The sequence below is a fragment of the Bubalus bubalis genome, chromosome 7, assembly GCF_019923935.1.
Source record: "Bubalus bubalis isolate 160015118507 breed Murrah chromosome 7, NDDB_SH_1, whole genome shotgun sequence".
Lineage (NCBI taxonomy): Eukaryota > Metazoa > Chordata > Mammalia > Artiodactyla > Bovidae > Bubalus > Bubalus bubalis.
Genome location: NC_059163.1, coordinates 111,081,631 through 111,100,594, shown reverse-complemented (window position 1 = coordinate 111,100,594; position 18,964 = coordinate 111,081,631). Strand labels below are relative to the sequence as shown.

The window sequence follows — 18,964 nt, the reverse complement described above, 5'->3', positions numbered from 1 at the left end:
TGCAAGATACCCCAGTTTGATTCCCGGGTTGGGAAGGTCCCCTGGAGAAGGGCTTGGCAACCCACTCTAGTCTTCTTGCCTGGAGAATCCCCATGGACAGAGGAGCCTGGCGGGCCACAGTCCATGGGTTACAAAGAGTCAGACATGACTGAGCGACTCAGCACAGCACTGCACGATTGTCCACATACATGTTGATCCATTTCTGGACTTCGTGTTGCATTGATTTACGTGTCCTTTCACCAGTACCACACTTGGTAACTGTGTAAGTCATGAAATGAGGTACTTCAAGTTGGTTAGCTCGGTTCATTTTCAAAATTATTTTGCTCTTCTAGTTCCTTTGACTTTCTATGTTTATTTCAGAATTGGTTTGACAAGCATTTAAAAAAACCCTTGGATTCAGACTCTGAAAACAGTTTGCAATGCATATAGTACCTGCTTTGTAAGAATTATGTGTTTAAAAGTTTTAACTCTTGTTATTAAGAGTTGTCTCATTTTGTGGGCTTTATGGACTCTAGCGTATTATTGGGGCTGCCAGTAACACATAGTTGGGAATAGCAAGATGAGCTGTTGTATTGTCACGTCTTTATCTCTGCTTACTGTAATTTCTCACACACCTGTCACATCGGGGGAAAAATAAGAAAGGTGGGTGATGGGAGGGCACTTTGGTGAAGTGGTTGGGAGCACAGGTCTGTACTCAGACTCTGGCTTCACTTTCTGCCCCTGCCCATTTACTAGTTGTTTGTATTGAATTCAGTTCTCAAATTGGAATAACGATGGCATTAACTTCAAAATGTTTTTTCTTGAGTTTTTGTGTATTTGTTTTTATTGGGCCACAATTCTCATATCATAAAATTTACTCAAAGGGTAGTCTTAAGTATCACTGAGACAGTGTGTATCCAAATACTTACCATTGAGTCAGTTCTTCACATCACGTTGTTCATTAGATTTTTTTAAATATTTATTCATTTGACTGAGCCAGGTCTTAGTTGTGGCATGTGGGATCTTTAGTTGAGGCAAGTGGATTCTAGACGTGGAGAATAATTCTCTTTGGTTCTGCGCTCTAACACCTGTTCTGTTTGCAGCCAGTTAATTCTGTTGGCTCATTTCAATGAGCCTGTGGAATTCTGGCAGTCTTTCTTCCTTTTTTTTTTTTTTAAACCGTCTCTGCCCCTTCAGTGCAAGCTGACAGTGTTCCTGCTTATATAAAATTCTCATAAAACTTATTGGCCTCCCAGGCAATTCATGGGGGTCCACACCATCAGACAAGAGAGGCCTCCACAGATCTTTCCTGGATAGCCACATCTTTAACCCTGGCTTCTACGGAGATGGTTGACTGGATCCATCAGTCACATGCCTGATCTCTTTAGCAGACCATTGTTCAGCCACATCCTTGGCCTTGTTTTCAGAGCATGCTATATGGATAGGCTGAGGATTTCCAAACGTTCCAGTTCTGTTTCTTTTTCGCTTAACAATTCCCTCTTTATCTCTTTCCTCTTGCATTTTACTATAAGCAGCAAGAAGAAACCAGGTCACACCTTTAATATTTTGCTCAGAAATGTCCTCCGCTAAGTAACCAAGTTTGTCGCTTGTAAGTCCTACCTTCTTTAAAATATTAGAACGTGATTTGGCCAAGTTCTCTGCCACTTTATAACAAGATTGCCTGTTTCCAATTTCAAAAAAATAATATGTTCTTCATCTCCGTCTGGGACTTTATCAGAGTGCTTTAACATCCATATTTCTATCAATATTCTGTTTATGATTTATATGTATTTTCTAAGACAGTAGAAGCTTTCACTGTAGCTCTCCTCTTTTCTTTCTGAGCCTTCACTGGAATCTCCTTTAATGTCCTTATTTCTGCCAGTAGTTTCTTCAAGGCAAACTAGGCTTTTTCTATCATGCCCTCAAAACCCTTCCAGCCTCTGCTTATTACCTGATTCCAAAGTCACTTTTACATTTTTAGGTATGCGCTATTGTAGTACCCCACTTCCTGGTACCTAAATCTGTCTTGGGGTTCTCCAGACGAAGAGAACTAGTAACACACACACATACACATAAAGATAAAAATTGATTTTAAGGAATCTGTGTGTGTGATTGTGGGGCTGGCAAATCAGAAACCTTCAGAGCAGGAGGGTAGGCTGAAAATTCTGGCAGGAGTTGATGTGACAATCTTGAGTCAGAAGGCAGTCCGGAGGCCAGATTCCTTCTTTGGAGAACTTTAGTCTTTTAGAGCCTTCAACCGACAGGATGAGGCCATCCACATTATGAAAACTAATCTGCTTTACTCAAAGTCTAAAAGTGAATCACATCCAAAAAATTCCTTCCCAGCAACATCTTGAGTGATGTTTGATCAACAGCTGGGCACAATAGCTAAGCCAAACTGACACATAAAATTAACCATCGCAGGCTATAATGCAAAATCATGCTGATGGTGCTTTTCTTAGGTAGTTGTACCAGAAAAATGTTACCAACTGTTGACAGAATTAAAAAATGCAGGACATGAGAGCTGCGAGCTCTGGTTTTATTCAGGGACCCTACAGAGGACTGTACCCCTGGAGACAGTTTGTCAGCTAACTCTGAGCAGTTGCTCGAAAGGGGCAGGGGAGCAGCCAGTATATATGAATTTTTTGGCTGGGAAATACATGGAGTCAGGCATACATCTTAGTGAAAGATTACTGCTAATCATAATCAAAGAAGTGCTTATCTTTATATGGGAAGATGAAAGAATCTGGGGCCATTGAAATTCTTCCTCAAGTTTGTATCAAAACTATCGAGGGGTCCATATATTCAAAAAACAAAATGCTCCATTCTGTTTTTTGTCCTGAATTCCTTTCAGTGTGTCCTGTAGGTCAGTGAGTGCAATAGCAAATGACTTGATCCTTGTAGAACTGGATGGCAGGCAATATTCTTTGTTTTACCACTACCTCCCTCTAGATCATAAGTTGAACCAAGGTTTAGGAGACATTTCATGACCAATTTGTCCCACAGTGCTAAGAAAGTTCATTCCTAGGTCAGGCAAGGATGTTCCTTCCCCTGTATCTAGAGTTGCATCGTTACAGTTAAATTTGTATGGGACTATTGTTGTTAGCGGAGAAGGCAATGGCACCCCACTCTAGTACTCTGCCTGGAAAATCCCATGGACAGAGGAGCCTGGTAGGCTGCAGTCCATGGGGTCGCTAAGAGTCGGACACGACTGAACGACTTCACTTTCACTTTTCACTTTCATGCATTGGAGAAGGAAATGGCAACCCACTCCAGTGTTCTTGCCTGGAGAATCCCAGGGATGGGGGAGCCTGGTGGGATGCCGTCTATGGGGTCGCACAGAGTCGGACACGACTGAAGCAACTTAGCAGCAGCAGCAGCAGCATTGTTGTTAGTCGCTGAGTTGTGGCCAACTTTTGCAACCCCAAGGACTGTAGCCCACCAGGCTCTTTTGTCCATGGAATTTCCCAGGCAAGAATACTAGAGTGGGTTGCCATTTCATTCTCCAGGGGATCTTCTTAACTCAAGGATCAAACCCACATCTCCTGCATTGCAGGTAGATTCTTTACCTCTGAGCCACCTGGGAAGCCCTTGTATAGGAATATATACATGATCAGTTGCCTCAAGACGCTGAGCCATCATTAGTTTTCTCGAAGATCTTGTGACACATTGGGTAATGCAAGAAACAACCACCTTATACAGGATGTAAGTAATACAGCTAATAACATTAATAAGACCACAGTAGAGATTTGTGCATGAGCTCTGAGAAGGAAACCAGCTCCTTAGTAGACCACCAAGACTAGGAAGTAGATCACTTAAGGCAGAAATCAGATTCTTCATGTGAGTCATTAAATGGGTAATATTGGAGGATTCATCTGGTATAAGGATGCAGCACTCAGTTTGAATTACGGCCTGCCTCTTTGAGATGCTGTAAAGATATTGAGAGCCGTGTGTTTTATAATACTGCTTTTTTTTCATCATAGAGATCTCATAATTCAGTAAGCTCATAGCCTGATTACTGTCATTTAAGGCCTGCTGGGTGAATTTTGTGAAGGCTTTGATCTGGGTGGTTACATCTTCCAATCCTACTGAAGGCACAGAAATAGCTGCTAAGTGGTCAGACCAGTGAAACACAGATCTCTTGCTCCATCAGGCTTGTATACATGGTAAAGTTGATGGAGTCATATCTGAATTGGAACACACATGGTCTTGAGCCCAAGGGAATCCTAGGATACATCTTCCTATCCATTGTGGCAGAAGCCAAGGCCATAAATTAGTGCCACAAAGCCACTGAGTTCCATTAGGTGCAAGTCAGTATTTCTGGTCATCTGACCCAGTCTGTTTCATACTAATTGTTGTATTTAAGGGAAATAATATGTTGGCATTGTTCATAACGCACTCAGCTTAATTTTCGATTGTTACTTGGTTATCTTTAATATGATTTAATTGTTCTCGACATAGGCCTTTAAACTTAAATGACTGTAGCCCAGTGTTAGCTATATAAATCCATCCCATAATTGAGGGAGGGTCTTTTCTAATAAGTGGGAAGTTACATTCTTTGCTGGGAGGGATTGGGGGCAGGAGGAGAAGGGGACGGCAGAGGATGAGATGGCTGGATGGCATCACGTGACTCAATGGACGTGAGTTTGAGTGAACTCTGGGAGATGGTGATGGACAGGGAGGCCTGGTGTGCTGCGATTCATGGGGTCACAGAGTCAGACACGACTGAGCAACTGAACTGAACTGAACATTCTTTGAAATTTAGCTCATTGTCCTGATTGAGCTTGAGTAACTTTAAAAAGGAATTCATGTTATGGTCAGGGTCAGAAAAAGTATGATTGATTAGCCAAATGAGGGATTCCTATCTAGTAATATCATTAGTGGCCCTATAACTTCTTTCTTCTAAAATAAAAGTTTTCTGCGGTCCATCCAGTTAGAGCCTTGGAGATAAGAAATCCACCAAAATAAACCAGAAGTACTGGATGTAGGTAAGTGACCACAAGTCTGAAAATTGGATTGATTTTTTAAATTGTATAGGATTATTGTTCACAATTAAAAAATTCTTTTGATTCGAATGCAAAGGTCCAAGAAATCGACAAAACACTATAAATGATCATTTTAATATAGCTGTCTACTCCTGATATTGTCTTCTTGGCCTGGTGTGGATGTAGTTTCTCCTCTGAGTGTTGTTTCAAGGGGATTTTGAGGTCAGGAGCCCCTCTCTATAGACCAGTCTGGTGCATGGCTCTTTTTCAGTGGGAAATGTAAACCTAAGGATCATTTCCCTTAAGTTTCATTGTGTATAAGCTAGTCATGAGTACCTGATGGGGTCTTTTTATGTAGGTTGGAGAGAGTCCTTTGATTGATGTCTTTCCTGTATATAATCTCCTGGTTGTAGGTTATGGGACATCTATCTTCATGCAAAAATAGATTACTATGGTAAGCTTCAGAAATAAATTTAGAATGTCCTTTTAATAATTCAATTAAATCTTACAATAATACAACATATTAACAAGGAGCCATCTAGGAAGTTGAGTCTTAGGCAGTAAATACAAACCACAAAAACAGTTAAGAACACTAGAAATTAATATTCACTGAAATAAATTTTTTCTCTCTAAAATCACCCTCATATCTCCTAATTATGGGCAAATTGAGATCATATAGGCTCTTTGAAATTGCTTTTGCTGAATTTCTTCATAAGGAATCTCAGATTGAACATTTAAAAGGTCCCTCAGGCTAGAAAAGCCATATCAAAGACTAGGCATCAGATTCTGCCTGCAAAATCTACAGATTTGGGCAGGTTCCTCTCCTCTTCAGGTCCGCAAAAAATCTTGAGATCCATGCGAGATCCATGCACCTGCCAGGAAGTAGCCGCCCTTATTCACCTGATAAGGCTTCTAGGAATCCTATAAGCAAAGTACTAGATTGTTTTTCAAAGGGGCTTTATGGTTCCATTAAGTCCACCTCAGATCTTTGAAGTTGTCTGGCCATGTCTGATTTTTGTGTAGTCTCAAATATAACATCCCATCCAAAGTCATGGTAATATAGCCAGTGTTTCCAATTATCTCCTGTTATAAAGAGAACAGATTCTTATTGAAATTGTGCAAATAATTATATTGCCATGAAAATAAGAATATTCACCAAGAGTTTCCAAATTCTGGGGAAATCAGAGAAGTGATAAATATTTCATTTCTGCTTACAAAGGTATAATTTACCAAACTGCTATAAATCATAATTAGCTTAAGAGGAAAGACAAAAAGTTTCTCAAATCTGGGAAAACAAAACATTAAAAAGAATCAGCAATAATTTTTCAGAGACTTGAAAGTTATAGCTATCCTTGTCAGTTCATTCAGTCTCATGTTACTAATTCTTGATCCTCTGTTTACAGTTTTATGAAGCCATCAGGTTTTCAATTCATGTTCTTTACTGTCTTACCCAGTTAGGCAGTATGATCTGAAAGTTACCAGAAACCTGTGATTGTCAAAAAATCCTTTCTATAAGTCTACTTGGAGATAGAGCATTTTTGTAAAAGCATCAGAGTAAAAGATTAATTGTATATTGATGACAAAAGACTTTAAAAAAGCAGTTAAAAGACCTGATTACAATGCATTTGTCAAGGAAATTTGGGCATTTTTACACACTATTACAATATTAAATTTTATTTATTTTCATTTGATTATACTAGCCATGTAATTTAACATATCAAATAAGCCCAATTAGTTTAATATTTCTCTCAAAGATGTTTCAGGGGCCCTCTGGAGTGTCCCAAAGTTACCTACAGGTCAAAAGAACTTCATTTAGAAATCAATATGAGGAATTTTGTCAAAGATATCAAGAGTTTTTAAAACTCTTGGTCAAATAGAACTATAGGTCACTGTGAAACAATACTTACCACTTAACCAAAGTGACAAAGATTCAAAGGCAAATATAGAAAGTTACAACAGATTACTTAAGTAAAAGAAACTTCAAAATCTGTTATCAAAATCATACCAATGCTCCAAGAAAACTTTGTCCTCTTAACAGGGGGCCAAATTCTAGTTTTGCACCATCTTACCTTTAACACTGTAATTCATTCACTCAACTAAGTTTATTCTTATCTTAGCCAGTCCAGACCATGCATAAAACTCTTTCCTCTGTTTCTTTTTACATCATTCTAAGACTTCCTTTTTTACCTTTAGATTTTTTCCTATACTTTCTCTCTCTCTTTTTCTTTGATAAATGGTATTGGAGCATAGTTGATTTACAAGGTTGTATTAGTTTCTGCTGTACGGCAAAGTGAGTCAGTTATACATATATGCAGTCTTTTTTAGATTCTACTGTCAGGTAGGTCATTGTAGAGTATTGAGTAGAGTTTCCTGTGCTGTACAGTAGGTCCTTATTATTAATAGTCAGCTATTTTATATATAGTAGTGTTTATATGTCGATCCCAGTCTCCCAATTTATCCTCCCACTGGTAACCATAAGTTTGTTTTCTGTATCTCTGATTCAGTTTCTGTTTTGTAAATAAGTTAATTTGTGCCATGTTTTTAGATTCCACATATAAGCAATATCATATGATATTTCTTTGTCTGACTACTTCACTCAGTATGACAATCTCTGGGTCCGTCCGTGTTGCTGCACACGGCATAATTTCATTCTTTTTGATGACCAAGTAATATTCCTGTGTGTGTGTGTGTGTGTGTGTGTGTGTGTGTGTGTGTGTATCTCACATCTTTTATCTGTTCTCTGTCAGTGGACATTTAGGGTGCTTCCATGTCCTGACTGTGGTAAACAGCGCTGCACTGAACGTTAGGGTGCGTGTATCTTTGTGAGTTATGGTTTTCTCTGATATATACCCAGGAGTGAGGTTGCTGGATCATATGATAGCTCTATTTTTTTTTTTAAGACCCTCTGTACTCTTTTTTCCTCTTTCTCTCTTTTTAACCTCTCTCTAGGACAAATTACTCTCTTTTCCCTTAACAGAATGCATTTCTGTTCCTTATAGCTTATTTTTTCCCTTGCATACAAAGATGTTTCTCTTATTAATTTTATTAGTTTTAATTACATATATTAACTAGAATTCTTAACTCTTAAAAACTTAATTTCTAGTGAAAACTAAGAAGTAAGCAATTTTAAACTTTTATTTTAGCATTCTATAGACTGACAAACTTATGAATACTTTTTGTGATTTCTTAAAAAAAAGTGCTTTCTTATAGAAAATGTTTCCATGTGGTGCCAAGCATATTTATTAATAGTCCTGAATATCTTTATTTTCTCTGTAAAAGGAAATCTATGTTCAGTAATTAATGTTTCAGTATCTAATTTTATTTTGGAATGATTTAGATTTATCATTTAACATAATTTAGTAAAACTCTAAAGTTTCAAGTAACCAAAAATCTGGAGAAGCTATTTTTCATTAAACATACCATAAAAAACAAAGGTTCTCTGGTGGCTCAGTAGTAAAGAATCCACTTGCCAATGCAGGAGATGTGGATTTAATCCCTGGGTTGGGAAGATCCCCTGGAGAAGGAAATGGCAGCTCACTCTAGTATTCTTGCCTTGAAAATTCCGTGGACAGAGGAACCTGGCAGACTACAGCCCATGGGGTTGCAAAGAGTCAGACATGACTTAGCAAGTAACAACAGACCATAAAATATAATTATTCCTAAAGCGACCTAAAAACTGTCATCTCATTTACAGTTAATTTACTTATAAAAATTCCATAATATATCAGGTTATTTTTCTTGCTGACAAATTCTTTAATGGAAATGAGATCTTAGATGACTTTTAGTAAACTTCAGTACAAGTATTACTCTTAATGTTGATGACTTTAAAGAGTCTGTATTAATTAAACTAGCAAACCTAAACTAAGTTTAGTACTGAATATTAACTTAAAACTGAATATTTACCAGATCATGTGACCTGAAATTCATTTGGATTAGTTTCGCCTATATTTTTGAGACTTTACATAGGTGCTTAATTTCCTTTAAGTCAATTAAGTAGAGAGCTCTTTTACAAATTAATTTTGGCAATACCATTCAGAAGTAGAGACATTTATCTATAATGTACACACGTATAGGCAGATGTAACCAGGGATCTCATAGCTTCATTTTAAAACTTAGTCATAAATCAAGTATTACGATATAAAACTCACTAGTTTATAAACAACAGTTGGAATAAGTTTAACTCACTTGGGTTGAATATTTATTTATTTATTTATTTGTCTGTGCTGGTTCTAAGCTGCAGCACACAGGATCGTCAATCTTCATTTCAGCATGAGGAATCTTTACTTGTGGCGCAGGAACTCTTAGTTGCGGCATGTGGGATCTAGTTCCCTGACCGGGGATCAAACCCAGGCCCCCTGCATTCATACTGCAGAGTCTTACAGTGGACCACCACGGAAGTCCCTTGCTTGGATTTTAAAGGCCTATTCCTCCCCTGCCAACCCCCGCCCCGCCACACCAGTCAGTCCCAGGAATTAGAGATGGTTTAAATAAGAATAAGGCAAGAGTTCTTGAGCGTTCTGGTAGAACATATATAGCTCAAAGATGCAAGGAGAAAAATGCAAGTTCCTCCTAGAAGGAGTTCGTGCCCTTAGAATTTTGAAAAGATGTTTTATCGAGGTGGCTTTCTCTAACTGCTTATGCAGAAACCGGTTTTGGTATGTCAGACAGAGCTGCATCTTGGCCATTTCAGAGAGGATTTTCTTAGTTCCTAATTAAGTACTTACAAGTATAAGGTCTGTACATATGTAAACCTATTTGGGGTATTAGTCAGGGGTCATCTGACACCCCATTTTCTTCTGTTTGGGAGGCTCTTTCTCATTTTAAAGTTGGCTTATCAGAGTAAAATCACTATTGAAGACTGTGGCGGGCCAATGTGTGGTTTATGGGCTTAATTCTTCTAAGTGGCACCCTAGAGTCATTTCAGCTCCTCTGCCTGTCTCGTTTTCTCCTGCTGGCAGTCTAAAACTGGTGTGGGTGCTCTGAGCACTGAATGGCCAGTTTTCATATATGTGTCTCTGGATTAATGAATTTTTAAATTAATGAGTGGGTTTCCCTAGGGACTGCTGCACGGTATGAGGACTTGCCTCTGCCACAACTCAGTTTCCTCAGTTGCCCGAGAAAGTTGTTACTGGCCAGGAAGAGCTATGTCCCTTATCTTTGGGGCTGAAGGCTCTCATATGGTGTCTTCACTTTTATCCAAGAAATCCTGTTAAGGTAGATGATTTGAGGAAAGACATCAGATCCACCTCCTACCTAATCACCACTGGGCACTTTCTCAATATCTTACAAATGAAAAGTTGGGTACCTTTCTTAGTTACTGCTGAATAAAACTCAAGATTGTCTACCAAGGCAAGAGACACTCAGCCAAATTCGTCTAGACTCACCAAGAAGGTGGACAGGCACAAGGGCCTTGCTAGTGCCTTGTAGGGTTCAGATGAAGGAGAAAAGTCTGCATTGGGTCCATTCATGGTTTCTGCAACTGCTGACTGAAATAAAAAATGCACGGTATGAGAGAGATGATTTTTGAGTTTATTCAGGGGCCTTTGTTCTTGCTGTTCAGTGGCTAAACTGGATCCAACTCTTTGCGACCCAGTGGACTGCAGCACCCCAGGCTCCTCTGTCCTCCACTGTCTCCCAGAATTGCTCAAATTCATGTCTATTGAGTTGGTGATGCTATCTAACCATCTTATCCTCTGCCACCCCCTTCTCCTTTTGCTTTCAATCTTTCCCAGCATTAGGGTCTTTTCCAGTGAAGTAGGCTCTTTGCATCAGGTGGCCAAAGTATTGGAGTTTCAGCTTTAGCAACATGAATAGTTTCATGTTCTATTCTTCAAATGAATAGTCCAGGTTGATTTCCTTTAGGATTGGCTGGTTTGATCTCCTTGCTGTTCAGGGGGCTCTTTAAGAGTCTTTGCTAGAACCACATTTGAAAGCATCAGTTCTTCTTTATGGTCCACTCAGCCTTTATGCTCAACCTTCTTATATGGTTCACTCACATCTGTACATGACTACTGGAAAAACCATAGCTTTGACTATAAGGCCCTCAGGGGCTTTACTTAGTACTATAGCCTGTGAGACAGAACTTAGATAGTTCTGAGGAACTGCTTCTAAGAGGTAGAGAAAGAGCCATTATATGTAATTTTTTTTTCTTTTTTTTTGACTGGGAAATACATATAGTCAAACATACATCTTGGTGAAAGATTTCTAATCACAAAAGAATCAAGTATCTCGAGTAAGTGATTTTAGTGCTTATTTATGTATAGGAAGAATCAAGAATCTGGTGTCACTGAAATTCTTCCCGACATGTATCATAACTATCTTGGGACCAAAAAACACAGAATATTTAATCTTGTTTTTTATCCTGTATTATAGGGCTTCCCTGATAGCTCAGTTAGTAAAGAATCTGCCTGCAATGCAGGAGGCCCCGGTTGGATTCCTGGGTCAGGAAATCCCCTGGAGAAGGGATAGGCTACCCACTCCAGTATTCTTGGGCTTCCCTTGTGGCTCAGCTGGTAAAGAATCTGCCTGCAATGCAGGAGACCTGGGTTTGATCCCTGGGTTGGGAAGATCCCCTGGAGAAGGGAAAGGCTACCCATTCCAGTATTCTGGCTTAGAGAATTTCATGGACTGTATAGTCCATGGGGTGGCAAAGAGTCGGACACGACTGAGCAACTTTCACTTTCACTGTCTTTCATTCCTCTCAGTGACTGCATTGGCTTATGACTTGATACTTGCAGAACTGGAAGGCAGGCAACATTCTGTTTTACAGGCTTTGTCTTTGTCAGGAAAGCAGTACATTGTCTGCATTGTGAGAACTTTCAGCAGCTGTAGTTAAGATGTACAATATTTTTACATTAGTGGCTTTTATTTTAAAAACTGAACATTTACCCCATTTTAAAGATAAGAAAAGAGCAGCTTAGTAACTAGATAGAGGACATGGCAGACCCTGGATTTGCACCCCTGTCTACTCCACCACCCACTGTATTATACCGCCTAGTGTCAGTGTTTTGTGCTGGTCTCGGCCTGTCAATAACCAGTGTTGTGACTGAACCAGCCCTTGTGGTTATGATTATGACTGCAAAATGCCCTTTGGAAATAATTATCAGGACACTTTGGGAGGGGGGGGAGTTTATTACTTCAAGACTTGGAAATTGCATAGCCTACCGGGGCCACATAATAAGGTTGGGTTGGGGCTGGTGCAGAGAAAGTGAGTGTGAGTTAGAGTCTGGGGTTCTACTTTCATTGAGGTTGACAGTGAGGGCCTAGGGTTTCATGGGCTCATACTTCTAAAAAATTATTTTTAAGAATGTATATTTTGCTGTGCTGGGTGTTAGTCGTGGCACATGGGACCTTTAGTTGCAGCATGCAAACTGCTAGTTGCAACATGGGGGCTCTAGTTCCTTGACCAGGGGTTGAACCCACGCCCCCTGCAGTGGGAGTGAAGAGTTCAAGCCATCGGACCACCGTGGAAGTCCCTTCCGGGCTTATTCTTTATAAATTTAAAACATAAGAGGAGGAATTTAATGTGTGGGAGGAGAAAAAAGCGAGTGGCCCAAATGGTCAGTTATCAAAATCAACCAAAATCTTTGAACCAAAGGAACTTCAGTGTGGTAGGCAGCCTGGCTGTTCATGTTTTCTGCTTGTGTGGCTGGCCATGTGTTTATTCTCCGTAGCTATCTTTGAAGTTGATGCTTTCACAGTAAAAGCACTTGCATTCCAAAATGGAAAAAAAAAATCAACTGTTAGGGCTCACACAACAGTTATTGGTGTAGATTGTTTACTTTTTGGTGACTGGATCTGCCTGGAGGAAACATAAGAAAAGGTGTTCGAATTGTAGTTCTGTGAAGTGTGTCACAGGGAAGGAGACATGGCAAGTATCTATCTTCATAGTGTCAGTTTTTTTAATTTTTAGAAAAAGACATAAATACAGAAAAGCACAAAACTAACTTTGTATCTATGATCCACAGTAAACACAGATAGTATATGCTTCAGATTTTTTTAAAAAAAGAATTCCTGAAACCATTGACATTCTTGCTGTACATCCTCTTAATCCTATGCCTCTCTTCTCACCCTCCTTTTCCACAGACAAAACTCTTAACGAATTTTATGCATATTCTTTCGTGTTTTTATATTTTTATAATGTGTGTTTTAAGACAAAAATCTTTTTACATTAATGCCTTTATTAAACATATTTTACATATACATTATATACAATTTCATACTCCTAAACAAAATCTCTTAGCCATAAACAATATAATAATCACTAACAATTACAAAGCAGCCCCAGTTCTAAAAACTTTACATTTATTAACTCATTTAATTTTTATAATAGTCTGATTAGTTACATTCTCTTATTCTCCCCATTTTACTGATGAAAAGAATGAGGCACAGAGAGATTAAATAACTTGCCCAAGGATCATCAGCCATAAGTGGCAAAGCCACTGTCTGGCTCTATAGATAGAAATGTTTTAAGTGTTAAAAAACAACTTAGGCAAGTGCTAAGTGCTATTATATTGTAGTTAACATTCAGAAACTTGGTTTTCACTCAGCATTGTTCTCGAGATTCTGTTCCTTTGGATAATTATAGATTTAATTGATTCTATTAACCTGGCTTCCCAGGTGGTGCTAATGGTAAAGAACCCGCCTGCCAACGCAGGAGATGTAAGAGACATGGCTCGGGAAGATCCCTGGCTTGGGAAGATCCCCTGGAGAAGGGTATGGCAACCCACTCCAGTATTGTTGCCTGGAGAAATCCTGTGGACAGAGGAACCTGATGGGCTACAGTCCATGGGGTCGCAAAGAGTTGGACATGACTGAAGCGACTTAGCATGCATGCACAATCCCATTAGAGTGCTATTATGCTTTATGGTTTCCACCATATGACTTGGTTTTTCTTTGCCATTCTCATATTACTGGGTATTTAGTTTTGTTTCTCCGAATTCTCTGTATTACAAGAAAATGTTGCAGTGAACACCCCTGTACTTGTCTTCCCGTGCAGTCACGTGAAGAGTCCCTCTGGGATACCACCTAGTAGAACGGTAGCTGGGTTAAAGGGTGTTAACATTTTCAACCTTTCTAGATATTGGCAACTTTTTCTCCCAGGTGTTTATGCCTCAGTTCACATCCTTACTAGTCAGAGGTGGAATATACATACAGACAATGGCCAGACCATATATAAAAATATGAGAACTCTGACAGAGAAAGACAAATATCATATGATATCACTTATATGTGGAGTCTAAAAAATGATATAAATGAACTTATTTATAAAAAGGAAGTAAACTCACAGGCATAGAAAACAAACTTACGGTTACCAAAGGGGATGGTGGGGGAAAGATAAATTAGGAGTTTGGGGTTAACATACACACTACTATATATTGGGTTGGCCAAAAGTTTGAGTTTTTCTGTAACATCTTTATGTACACCTGAAACTAACACAACATTCAAAATTAACTGTATTTCAGTTTGTTTTTTTTTAATGGCTAAAAAAAAAAATTACAAACAGCCAAAAAAACAAACCAAACTAGAACTCTGACCTGCAGCCTGCAGAAGCCTGCCCAAAAAACTAACTCCTTACCTGCAGTAAACAGCCCAGGAAGCCATCTTGCTGTGAGTCAGGCTTGCAGGAAGCTGTTTTCTTAGTCTGGCTTCCTCAGTGGCTCAGATGGTAAAGAATCCTCCTGCAATGTGAGAAACCAGGGTTTGATCCCTGGGTTGGGAAGATACCCTAGTGAAAGGCATGGTAACCCACTCCAGTATTCTTGCCTGGAGAACCCCCGTGGACAGAGGAGCCTGGAGGGTTACAGTCCCAAAGAGTTAGACATGACTGACTAAGCACAGCACAGCATTGTCTTAATTAGCATTTGAATGATCATTAGTGAGATAGACAAGGCTATCAGTCAATCTAATCACACTAGGACCACAGCCTTGTCTAACTCAATGAAACTAAGCCATGCCTGTGGGGCAACCCAAGATGGGCGGGTCATGGTGGAGAGATCTGACAGAATGTGGTTCACTGGAGAAGGGAATGGCAAACCACTTCAGTATTCTTGCCTTGAGAACCCCATGAACAGTATGAAAAGGCAAAATGATAGGATACTGAAAGAGGAACTCCGCAGGTCAGTAGGTGCCCAATATGCTACTGGAGATCAGTGGAGAAATAACTCCAGAAAGAATGAAGGGATAGAGCCAAAGCAAAAACAATACCCAGCTGTGGATGTGACTGGTGATAGAAGCAAGGTCTGATGCTGTAAAGAGCGATATTGCATAGGAACCTGGAATGTCAGGTCCATGAATCAAGGCAAATTGGAAGTGGTCAAACAAGAGATGGCAAGAGTGAATGTCGACATTCTAGGAATCAGCGAACTGAAATGGACTGGAATGGGTGAATTTAACTCAGATGACCATTGTTTCTACTACTGCGGGCAGGAATCTCTCAGAAGAAATGGAGTAGCCATCATGGTCAACAAGAGAGTCCGAAATGCAGTACTTGGATGCAATCTCAAAAACGACAGAATGATCTCTGTTCGTTTCCATGATCTCTGTTCATTTCCAAGGCAAACCATTCAATATCACAGTAATCCAAGTCTATGCCACAACCAGTAACGCTGAAGAAGCTGAAGTTGAACGGTTCTATGAAGACCTACAAGACCTTTTAGAACTAACACCCAAAAAAGGTATCCTTTTCATTCTAGGGGACTGGAATGCAAAAGTAGGAAGTCAAGAAACACCTGGAGTAACAGGCAAATTTGGCCTTGGAATACGGAATGAAGAGGGCAAAGACTAATAGAGTTTTGCCAAGAAAATGCACTGGTCATAACAAACACCCTCTTCCAACAACACAAGAGAAGACTCTATACATGGACATCACCAGATGGTCAACACCAAAATCAGATTGATTATATTCTTTGTAGCCAAAGATGGAGAAGTTCTATACAGTCAGCAAAAACAAGACCAGGAGCTGACTGTGGCTCAGACCATGAACTCCTTATTGCCAAATTCAGACTTAAATTGAAGAAAGTAGGGAAAACCACTAGACCATTCAGGTATGACCTAAATCAAATCCCTTATGATTATACAGTGGAAGTGAGAAATAGATTTAAGGGCCTAGATCTGATAGATAGAGTGCCTGATGAACTATGGAATGAGGTTCGTGACATTGAACAGGAGAGAGGGATCAAGACCATCCCCATGGAAGAGAAATGCAAAAAAGCAAAATGGCTGTTTGGGGAGGCCTTACAAATAGCTGTGAAAAGAAGAGAAGCGAAAAGCAAAGGAGAAAAGGAAAGATATAAGCATCTGAATGCACAGTTCCAAAGAATAGCAAGAAGAGATAAGAAAGCCTTCTTCAGCAATCAGTGCAAAGAAATAGAGGAAAACAACAGAATGGGAAAGACTAGAGATCTCTTCAAAAAAATTAGAGATACCAAGGGAACATTTCATGCAAAGATGGGCTCAATAAAGGACAGAAATGGTATGGACCTAACAGAAGCAGAAGATATTAAGAAGAGATGGCAAGAATACACAGAAGAACTGTACAAAAAAGATCTTCACGACCCAGATAATCACGATGGTGTGATCACTGACCTGCAGCCAGACATCCTGGAATGTGAAGTCAAGTGGGCCTTAGAAAGAATGACTACCAACAAAGCTAGTGGAGGTGATAGAAATGCAACTGAGCTATTCCAAATCCTGAAAGATGATGCTGTGAAAGTGCTGCACTCAATATGCCAGCAAATTTGGAAAACTCAGCAGTGGCCACAGGACTGGAAAAGGTCAGTTTTCATTCCAATCCCAGAGAATGCTCAAACTACCACACAACTGCACTCATCTCACATGCTAGTAAAGTAATGCTCAAAATTCTCCAAGCCAGGCTTCAGCAATATGTGAACTGTGAACTTCCTGATGTTCAAGCTGGTTTTAGAAAAGGCAGAGGAACCAGAGATCAAATTGCCAACATCCGCTGGATCATGGCAAAAGCAAGAGAGTTCCAGAAAAACATCTATTTCTGCTTTATTGACTATGCCAAAGCCTTTGACTGTGTGGATCACAATAAACTGTGGAAAATTCTGAAGGAGATGGGAATACCAGACCAGACCACCTGATCTGCCTCTTGAGAAATTTGTATGCAGGTCAGGAAGCAACAGTTAGACCTGGACATGGAACAACAGACTGGTTCCAAATAGGAAAAGGAGTACATCAAGGCTGTATATTGTCACCCTGCTTATTTAACTTATATGCAGAGTACATCATGAGAAACACTGGACTGGAAGAAGCACAAGCTGGAATCAAGATTGCCAGGAGAAATATCAATAACCTCAGATATGCAGATGACACCACCCTTATGGCAGAAAGTGAAGAGGAACTAAAAAGCCTCTTGATGAAAGTGAAAGAGGAGAGTGAAAAAGTTGGCTTAAAGCTCAACATTCAGAAAACAAAGATCATGGCATCCAGTCCCATCACTTCATGGGAAATAGATGGGGAAACAGTGTCACACTTTATTTTTTTGGGCTCCAAAATCACTGCAGATGGTGACTGCAGCCATGAAATTAAAAGACGCTTACTCCTTGGAAGGAAAGTTATGACCAACCTAGATAGCATATTCAAAAGCAGAGACATTACTTTGTCAACAAAGGTCCATCTAGTCAAGGCTATGGTTTTTCCTGTGGTCATGTATGGATGTGAGAGTTGGACTGTGAAGAAGGCTGAGCGCTGAAGAATTGATGCTTTTGAACTGTGGTGTTGAAGAAGACTCTTGAGAGTCCCTTGGACTGCAAGGAGATCCAACCAGTCCATTCTGAAGGAGATCAGCCCTGGGATTTCTTTGGAAGGAATGATGCTAAAGCTGAAACTCCAGTACTTTGGCCACCTCATGTGAAGAGTTGACTCATTGGAAAAGACTCTGATGCTGGGAGGGATTGGGGGCAAGAGGAGAAGGGGACGACAGAGGATGAGATGGCTGGATGGCATCACTGACTCGATGGACGTGAGTCTGAGTGAACTCCGGGAGTTGGTGATGGACAGGGAGGCCTGGCATGCTGCGATTCATGGGGTCGCAAAGAGCCGGACAGGACTAAGCTACTGAACTGAACTCAGCTGAACTAGTGAGATAGAGCCATTGTATAAGACAGTTCTTTCCAGAGGTGATTAAGGGATTTAGAGTGAGGCTTTAGGAGATTACCTTTAAAATAGGGGAGGATACAAATGTAGGTGGTGTTAGCTTTGTTAATTTCTGAAAAGTAGTAGTCTAGAACCATCATTTTAGACTTTTAAGCAGAAAAAGTCTTTTCTGAACTAAATTATGTAGAACCATAAACAAGATGAAAACTGGAGCGCCTCAGGAGAAATAAAGTCAATATTACGGTTTCACCTACCTTCTGCCCTCCCCTTCCTTCCTGTCTCCCCTACCCCCAGATCACCTGAGAGTCATTGTTGGATTCCTAGGGCTGGGTGGTAACCTGCAGGATGCTGTAGAATGCCTCCTGCTGAGAGAATTTGGTGAGGATTTTTCACCTCTCAACCTCAGTGTAGAAGGGGAACTTGATAAATTCTACAGATCCTTGGGCTAAATGTATTCTATTTCTTTGGTCTCCTGGCAGGCAGGAATTTGTGGATGCTTATGTGAATTATGTCTTCCAAATCTCAGTTCATGAGTGGTACACAGCTTTCTCCAGCGGCTTCTTAAAGGTGTGTGGTGGCAAAGTGCTAGAGCTCTTCCAGCCTTCAGAGCTGAGGGCCATGATGGTGGGGAACAGCAGCTACAACTGGGAGGAGCTGGAAGAGGTAAGCCTAAAGACACAGTCTTTTACTTCCGAGTGTAGCAGCGGCCTGGGCAGGAATACCCAGAGCTTGCTCTCTTTCTAAGTGATCTCTGATTAACTGGATTTGGGGGTCTCCTTCATCTCAGTGTTTATTTCTTAGTACAAATGGTATACAGATGTCCACTTGTAATATTCTGCTTCTGGAAGATAATTTTTTTTCTTTTTGTCTTTTTTGGGCAG

The 18,964-nt window shown here is 40.0% G+C and overlaps 1 protein-coding gene and 1 long non-coding RNA gene across 8 annotated transcripts in view; one reads left to right on the top strand and one right to left on the bottom strand.

Moving 5' to 3' along the window:
• Positions 1 to 18,964, top strand: part of HERC3 (HECT and RLD domain containing E3 ubiquitin protein ligase 3) — a 144,006-nt gene that overhangs the window by 119,880 nt on the left and 5,162 nt on the right. For 6 of the 7 annotated variants that reach the window (XM_025290415.3, XM_025290417.3, XM_025290414.3 and 3 more), the window contains one exon: positions 18,563 to 18,746. The exons of the other annotated variant lie outside the window; for it this stretch is intronic. In XM_025290415.3, the coding sequence (XP_025146200.1) occupies positions 18,563 to 18,746 (184 nt within the window). The remainder of the gene's footprint in view (positions 1 to 18,562; positions 18,747 to 18,964) is intronic. 7 annotated transcript variants of the gene reach the window in all.
• LOC123334537 lies at positions 5,433 to 14,987 on the bottom strand. The gene is made up of 3 exons (XR_006552551.2): positions 14,542 to 14,987; positions 10,349 to 10,450; positions 5,433 to 6,047 (listed from the first exon to the last, which is right to left on the bottom strand). It is a non-coding gene; the product is annotated as an uncharacterized LOC123334537 (long non-coding RNA).